An 8,854-nucleotide genomic window follows, 5' to 3' on the forward strand; every position below is an offset into this window, starting at 1 on the left:
ACATTAAGTCTAACCTCTGTCTTATCCATAAAAGTTCATTTTCCCCCCAGGAATAAATAGGCCAAAAGATGACACAAAAAACTCTTGCAACAAAACCAAGAGAAAACAAAGAACAGACGACAGAGCCAGACAGTGTCCTCGGTTACCCTCACCTGCACCTGGTGTGTATCCTTGTGTGTCCTGTAGGAAGTCCACACCGAGGTCTGTCACATCACGGGCCACTCCCTCTTCTTCTTTCACTGCTGGCCACATAAAACAGCTCACTACTACCTCTACAGCCATCTGCAAACGGGACGACTACACAATCAACACTTTATCAACACAATATGAAGTCATTACAATGGGTTCAGTGTTCAGAGAAGGGGCTGGAGTGGACCACTGTTTGTGAATGCAGGTGGAAGCAGAGTGAGGGCAGGGAAGGGAGAGAGTTCGGCTTCAGCCCGGTACAATACAAGTACTGCTACAGACAAAAAGTGTATTTTCAAAATGAGGATCACACGTTAAAACAAGTTGATATACTTCCTTTTATTATGTAAAATGTACAGTTTTATTGGCACTTATTTCAATCATCATTCTTTTGTCATGTATAATTTGTAACCTATAAAAGTGAGAAATGTTTTTAAAGTGTTCATTTCTTTAAAACCAAGAGATGTACTTTCTCCGTGAGGGAGTCCAGGCCCCAGTTCTTTGCCTTTTCGCTCATGGTGTCAAGTTCCTGCACCTGCGCGATTTCACAACTGGACCCTAAACAATGCATTACCATTAAAACAAGAGTTAGTTTGTGTTTTAAAGAAAGATACCACCGTTTTTTCTCAACACTTACCAAACAAGCTATTGACCTGTTCATCTGGCACAAAAAAGGGTGGACCTAAAGAAGGCAAGGCAAGCTTAACTGTAGAGGACAGTTCATACACAAGGCAATGCAAAGTGCTTCACAGGAACATAAAATAACAGAAGGTAAAATGGTAAATGGCAGTGTAAATCTAAACTCTATATAACGATAATGAACACTTACCTTTATATAGTTCAGGATTGTAGAGAAGTGTGTCCAAAAGATATCTGCAGTCAGGGGCCATAAGTGAAACAATCAGAGCAGCATATCTGTGGGATTTCGAGAGAAAGATTAGCCTACGATATTATGCAAAAAGCTTAACTTGGGAGGAAGAGGCTACTTTTCTCGGTCCTTTGGGTTGATAGCAACGAGAGCTCCTCTGTCCCAAATGGCGCCAAACTGGCCCTCAAGAGAACTAAAGGAATTGAAGGAAACAAGAAGATGGGAAAGAAATCATCAGAAACTCGTCATAAAGCTATATATTCACACACATATTGGTACTGAACCCATCATTCAAATGTCCATACCTGGAGAACTTGTACATGTCACAGTTGTAAAGTGAAACAGATTTCTCTGTGTTCTGCAAAAGAAACCCTTGGTATTATTTAAGGTAATACAACGTTAGCAAGTGCAACAACTCTAATGATGTACATATATTAAAGGGATATTTCAGGATTTTTGACATAGGGCCTCATTTCCTAGTTATCGTGTTGCCGATTTCTGGAGATATTTTCTTTTTGTAATTCATGCCGTTCTTATATTTGAAGAGTTTCGTGGCGCTAGGCTAAAGCAAGGCTAGCGCATTTCTACAGCATCAGCTAGCCTGCATTAAAATAATATAAATGTCTGTGTCACTAGAATAATTTGAACCCTTTTGCATTTAAAATACCTTATATTTGAACAGCATCAGCTTCGTGGTTGTATAAGCTACACAGCGGCGGAGTGATCTGCTAGAAAATAGTCCCTCAAAATGCGATCATTCATGTGATGCAAGGTCAGTAATATTCCAAAAACTATTCTATCGACACAAACATTTATATGGTTAGTCTGGTGTTATAAGTGATTTGCCTCAGGTGCACTGTGGAGCGGGTCAGACTGTTTTTAATGCAGGCTAGCTGATACCATAGAAATGCGCTAGCCTAGCACTAGCCTTGCGCCATGTAACTCTTCAAACATAAGAACTGCATGAATTACAAAAAAAAATATCTCAATCAACAACACTCTGGATAACTAGGAAATGAGGCCCTATGTTAAAAATCCTGAACTATCCCTTTAAGGAAATACCACTAGGTTTGTGAGAACTACACCGGCCCCCATCAGAGAGAGGGACATTGTCATATTCTAGTCAAATTTACCCTGAAAACTTTTGCTTCGGGAACAGTAGCCACAGACTCTTCAGTGTAGCTCATGTTGCTCTCCTCAAAAAACTGCCGAATGGCTTTTTCTGATATCTCCACTCCAACCACCGAGTGGCCCATGTCTGCGAGCCTGGGATTCACACAACAGTGACAGACACACTACTTATATTTAGCTATGTTTCTTTACCGTTTGTTGGCTGAACTTACCACTTCATATCCACAGCTTTTCCGCACAGAGGAAAGAAGAATTTCACTCCAGTCCGTCCTGCAACCACTTTGTCGATGTTCATTTCAAGCATCCTCCAGAAGAACACAGAGTTACCGATAAATAACATTAGCCTCAGTTATGATGATGAGCTTCTTACTTGTGCACAGCTGCGTTGTGGAAACCTATCCTGCCTTCTTGCCAGCGATCCTCCCATTCCTTCAGAGCCATGACGCGGTTTTCCTGAGGGGCCAACATGCCGCTGATGCTCCGGTGGTTTACCTAAAGGTTTACAAACCAGGAGAAAACAAAAAGCCGAAGAATTTAACCATGTTTTTGTGAAGGAAGATGACAGTAGCCTCTGCACTCATTATGTATGGTAACTTTAATAATACTCAAAGGGAAAGAATAATAAGGGCTTAGACAATGCCATAGAGGCCGGCCTAATGTAATCTAAGTGATAGTTTGAGATCGAGGTTGGACATGAATAGGTTTTACTTCATATCACTCATTTTTCGAGTAACGGTTTGCCTGTGTTTCAATAAATCTAAAGTACCTTACAAGTACAATATAAAACTGGGGTGGCAAGTTTGCTTGGTGGAAGACCGATTTTCTTCATTGTAAAAAGAAAAGACCAAGGGCCGAACTTGACAAAGCACCACATTCTACAAATGCCAGTGTTTCTATATAATATACATATTTAGTGTAGTTAGAGTAGTTTATTAAAAATGTTTACGGACTCTCTGATTTGGTTGATAATATTTAGGTCTTACGTTGCCCCGATATAGAGCAGTGTTTCCCAACCAGGGATACGGGGACGCAAGCACTTAGCAGGGGGTACTTTGAAATATTTCAGCTCTGAAAAAAAGGTGAAACGTAATAGTATTTCAACATTATTCAATCAGAAAAACGTATTTTCAATGAAAATATGCAGTAAAAGGTTAGTAGGTCTATTTACTTGTTAACATGAATGAGACCCATGTATGTTCATTAAAGGAACAGGCCGCCGTTTTTCCATACTGTGATATGTCCTTACCTTAGAGCTTAGAGGAGTTGATGCGTACCTGTCTGGTCTTTGTGCGTGCCCTAAGTCACGCAAAAAGACCAAAGATGTTGAAAGGATTTGGCCTCTCCCAATGTATTCCTATAGCTCCAAACAGTTAGAAGCGACCACACTCTTTCACGAGCACACACAAAGACCAGACAGGTACGCATCAACTTGTCTAACCTCAGGTAAGAACATATCTCAGTATGGAAAATCGGTGGCCTGCTCCTTTAACATGCACTGTCACGACCAAATACACCAATAAATAAATAATAGTGTTTTTTTCCAACACTATACACAACGGAACACCAATAAATCTAAGTTTCGTGGATAATTTTGTAAATATATGGCTGCACCCTGGGTACTTTGAGTGGAAAAGACAGACTCAAGGGGTACGCGAGACAAAAAAGGTTGTTAACCACTGAACCACAGTCGATTCATCGATTAACAAAATAATCATGAGTTGCAACCGTTTGTCTGTGTTTGAATAAAACTAACAAAATGTTACACATTACAAGTACAGTAAATAGAGAATTAAACAATATCATGTGATGTTGAGTAGTGGGTCAGTGTACTTTGCACTCAATGGTTAAACTATTATTATTCTTTCAGCCAAGCAATAGATGATTCCACTGTCATTTCAATGGCTCAGTATAGAAAAGAAGAAGCAACAGTAAAGTTACTATGATGTTCAGGAAGTTCAAATGACATTACACTTAAATAACATTAACTTTGGGAAACGACACATACACATAGTTGTAGTTTACACATAAACCATATTACATAATGATGCTTGACTCGACAAACTGGATGGGTTACACAGGAGGCTCAAGGGCAGGCTATTGTTTTCATTCATCTCACCATGTGCTGACTAAAGCTGGGTAAATGGCTAAAGACAACACTTAATTTACCTTACTTGAGAACGATTGCAGAAGTGTATCAAGAGCGATAAAAGAGGTAAAGCCACAAAGTAGCCCCAGTCTGTTCCTCCGGATCATGGGATGTGCAGTGACAGCAGGAAGTTTGATTGTTTTGTAAATCTTCTTCTTCTTCTTCTGCGGTTTAACATACAATCACACCACGCTACCGCCACCTTCTGGAACTAGGTGGAAAGACTGGACAAATGACAACGTTTATAGAAATGCTCATTAATGACGGACACCAGATAGATACACACGGTACGTACTGACTCAGAAAAACCTCCACTCACATCACAGTCTCAAAACGTCTTCAATATTTACTAGGCTACATCTCTAAATTTTTAAACACTTCCCCAAAGTGAACTGAGTAGTAGTGAACTTTAGTGTCATTCATATTTAATATAGGTCTAGTACACACTATTTTAAGGTAGCCTTTGGTTGTATGTTTCAAGATGTTAGCATGACATGTGCAGGCCTTTTCATTCCCCAGGAAGAGATAAAAATACATTGAAATCAAAAGTTTATGAATCAGACAGTTAGAAGTGGGTTTGTTTCATTTACCTTTTTCTTTCTTTCTTTTTCTTTCTTTTTTTTTTTAAATAAAGCTAAATTCTAACTAAAAGGTCCAGCCCAAATAGGATAATCCAGGAAAATACATGTATTCCTTTATTTCAAAATTAGTCAAACAAAATGTAGCCTAAATGTTTCCAACAAAATACATTGGCATAGATTCCAAAATAAGAAGCTACATTTTCTAAATACTTTTTGCATTTTCCCATCTTCCAAATCCTTCTTTTATTGCAGCTCCAGACAGCATTCAGCCAACAGTAACGCCCCCACAGGAAGACTAAGCACATTCCCAGTGCACGAATGGATGATGACCGCTTTTGACCATTAGATGGCGCCACCGTCTCAGATATGGCTGTGTTACCTTGGAAACGGGAAGCTGTCAGCCGCATGTGTCAGACAAAGGCCACAGGACTCAAGGGGCTTCAGGCAGTGTGTAATAAGGAGTAGTAGCTACTATTGACAAACACAGTCTGACTGTTTAATGTAGGCCATTGGTGATCATGTCTCCAGGATATGGCCTTAATAAAATAAAAAAAATCATCCATCCTCAATGCGTAAAATCCATGCGTAAACCTCAGTAGACAAAAGGTCTCTGTTATAACCCTGAATGCTTTACAAATGAATGTGCATCTGGATCGTGTAAAGCCTTTTATGCGCAAGGACCATCTTTAATTGATCATCTATAATTTTCTAAGCTAACATTTTGCACATGAATCATGAATGTTTCGGCTTTGCCTTTGTTTTACAATAGACTGTTTGTGCGCTGCAGTTGCGCAATAAAACCTCGCTTACTGTAAACTTCCAGTGGCTCAAGGAACCGAATTAAAGTTTACACCAAATAAGAAACCCGACTTTCCACAAACATGACAGATTTTAATCCTCGTGTCATAAACAACACCCCCTATATTTCCACGCATAAGCATCTGCTCACGCTGCTCCTGCGTAAACCAGCCTCTCCACAGTAGCGCCTGCTCTCCCCCTCGCTCCCCTTCTCTCCCTCTCCCAGATGTGTGTTTTCCTTTACTGTGAGGCGAAGACGTCGAGGAGCCCGGGAGCCAATCAAAGGTGCCCGGAGGCGGGTCGTGAGCGTGCGGACTGTTGTGGAAATGGAAAATGGTCCAAATATCGCACACACCACGTTCACTAGTGGCTGCAGCTGGTCCTCCAAACTGCTCAAAATACAGTCAAATGGGAATCTTATTTTGATGATAGCGTGAAAAGGAGGAGCGAGGAGATTTGGTGTGAGGAGACAGCGGGGCTGGCCACCCGGGAAGGACGAGCAGCGTGACGGTGAGTAGCTGGTTCAAACCTTATGGTGTGTATCTGCCGCCTGTCTGTGTGAACGCGAGCAGGTACGGGGCCAATAATGGATGATGTGTTTGCTCTCGGGGGGATCCCGTGGCCGCTTGTTCCGCATTGGGATCACTGCTGCTCCACTCACGCCGCGATCCGTGGCGTGTGCGCACCTACAGCCCCATCGCATCGCGGGACAATGATTCTTGTATTGTTCGCCCACATGTCTGGGTAGTAGCTTCATGCTGTGAGGGCAAACACCTGATAGCCGCGCGAAAGTGCGTCCACGAAGCGGAGGAGCGTTTCTGCTCCCCGCGCTCATCACCTTTTGTCACTTGCGCTGCTCAGACGTGCACTTGGGTACCAGCACCAGCAGCCCGCTGCAGCCAAGATAACGATATAGGGCTTTCTTTGTCATTCCATATTGTTTAGACACATTATGGCAGCCTGCGCATTTGCTCGGGAACTATTTGGATAGCTAAGTGAACAATTGCCAGTCTGTTTATTTACCTTTTGTCTAATTTCGTTGCCTAGTCTATACAATATCTAGCCTACTGTATTTTTTTAATGACATTTTATTTTACTATTACTGATGTTATATGTTTATTTATTCAAAGGGACTGTGTCAGAACCAGAGCAAAGATTAAGATTTTATTATATTTTTTTTTTTTGCTCTCTTTGTTCATACAGGATGGATTAGGAATGAGCCAGGTCATAACAGATCATAAGAGGGTCAGGTTGAGATGGTTAGGATGTAAGAGAGGAGGAATAGTGAATACTATTAAAACAGGGATTTTCAAACTTTTTTCCCACTGCGAGCTACTTATACAAAACATAAACATTCCGAAGCTACTGCGACGTACAGTTAGTAGCCAGGGTTACATGTCAATACATAAAGAAAATACATTTATTTTCTCCCTACCGCTTCACTATATTAAACTAATTGTTTGCAGATTTTTGACAGTGTGTTCATAACTACTGTTGGTAGTAACTGAATACATGGTATACGTATTTTCAATAATAATTTTGGATAACAGTTATTCAGGTATGGTTACTCTTTCGTTTGAGGGTTTTTAGAATACTTCCTTAAAATCCTTACATTTCAGTTTCATAATCATAACATTAATAAGAAAGAAAAAAATCACATCAGTGAAATCAAATAAGTTTGTAACAGTTGTGTAAGTGTAGCCTAAACATGTTCTTTATCATACACTGCTTTTAAACACAAATATAATGCAAATCAACATGAAAATATTCCAAGTATTCAGATTACACTACACTCAAAGTAATGGAATATGTTATACATTGTAAGGCGAGTATTCAATATTCTGCAACTAAATACAATTTCTAGTATTCTCCCCAACACTATGCATCAATCTAATATAGTTAAAATGTCACTAGAATCGTATGTGTTGCTTTGCCAAGATGCAGTGATCAGCGCTGACTTTCCAGGCTTAGAAATGTATAGAAAGCATTTAAGGAGCTGTTTGATAAGGGCTAGAGAGCGTCTGGTGGCTCCGAAGCTCCTGGCTGCAGATCCCTGTGAGGATGCCAATAGCTGCAGACGGGAGAACTATAGGAAGAACAAAGTAAAGTTGCCGTGAGAGAAGAGGGTGCAGAGTATGTAGAAGGAGCCGTGTGATTTCCTCTTCGAACTCGTGCGCAGCAGCCCTCACCAAATCAATCCTCTGGTTTCTTTTTTTTTTTTGCGGGAAAGAAAACAAAAACTATATGCTCGACTTCTCCAGCCGTATGAGAAATAACTGTGTCGTGTGGGTCGGACGGAGTTGCATGCTTGATAAATAAAGAAGCGCTCTCGTCCGGAAGACAAGAAAATATTTGTTCAGCAGCACGGATGAGAAAGGAGACTCCTCTCACTGTCAGATTATTTTTATCATTGGTGCATAAGTCCGTCCTTGTAATGTAATCTTATCATGGTTTTGCTGTTTGCACACGAGTTAGCTCTGGAGAAGCTTGTGATGTTCGCATGAGTCTTACCTCACTTTATTCTGCGCACACTGTCTTTAAGAGTCTGTAAGTCATCCTTCTGTGTCTGCATGTGAATTGGTGATTTACGATTGCCCATTTCGTATAAATGCGAGGGTGAAAAGTCATGATGGCGGCAGCAGAAAGAAGGTCCAGGGTTTGATTCACAGACCAAGTGTATCCAGTTTAGTGTCTATGCTCGTACCGGCTACACAGAAGAATAGCCGAAGAATAGCTATAAATAAAGGTATTAATACTGTCTAACAGAATCAATATAAAGGGAGATTCAACTAGGATACTAACCTCTTAACCCCCGCCTTAACCGAGGGAATTTCAACCTGGATAGACTCAAAAAGACAAAAAGCAGTGATTAAGAAGATTTATTGACATGTATATTAGTTTTGGCGATCAGACCCCGGCGGTAACATCGATGTGTGAAAGTCAGTATGGATGAAAAGCTAGAGTTAGGGATGTCTACCCTGGAGCCTGGACACTGGTGGTGGTATAGGAGACCCGTGAAGATGCAGCAGGTAGAGGTCGTGGGCAGAAGAGGTGGAGATGGGGTGGACGTGGGTCGCAGCGCAGCTGGGAAGCGAATGAACCATGATTGCTGGGGCTTAAAAGCGGCACCGAGGGCGATGATTG

At 41.0% G+C, this 8,854-nt stretch overlaps 1 protein-coding gene across 1 annotated transcript; it reads right to left on the reverse strand.

Moving 5' to 3' along the window:
- Positions 1-524: 524 nt before the first annotated feature.
- On the reverse strand, positions 525-4,490 carry LOC306973958 (putative thiopurine S-methyltransferase). Its single transcript, XM_079571057.1, has 9 exons — positions 4,357-4,490; positions 2,556-2,677; positions 2,398-2,490; positions 2,188-2,320; positions 1,360-1,412; positions 1,173-1,247; positions 1,016-1,101; positions 824-868; positions 525-744 (listed from the first exon to the last, which is right to left on the reverse strand). The coding sequence occupies exons 2-9, from the start codon at positions 2,651-2,653 to the stop codon at positions 629-631; spliced, it is 699 nt and encodes a 232-aa protein (XP_079427183.1). The 5' UTR covers positions 2,654-2,677; positions 4,357-4,490; the 3' UTR covers positions 525-628.
- Between the last annotated feature and the right edge of the window lie 4,364 nt (positions 4,491-8,854).

This window comes from Gobius niger, assembly GCF_951799975.1.
Source record: "Gobius niger genome assembly, chromosome: 14".
In the NCBI taxonomy this organism is placed as follows: Eukaryota; Metazoa; Chordata; class Actinopteri; order Gobiiformes; family Gobiidae; genus Gobius; species Gobius niger.

Coding starts and splice junctions, on each gene's coding strand:
- LOC306973958 (XM_079571057.1), bottom strand. CDS start 2,653: ATGTTGGCCCCTCAGGAAAACCGCGTCATGGCTCTGAAGGAATGGGAG. Junction 2,491..2,555: donor CACAACGCAGCTGTGCACAA/GTAAGAAGCTCA, acceptor GTTCTTCTGGAG/GATGCTTGAAATGAACATCG. Junction 745..823: donor ACAGGTCAATAGCTTGTTTG/GTAAGTGTTGAG, acceptor TGCATTGTTTAG/GGTCCAGTTGTGAAATCGCG.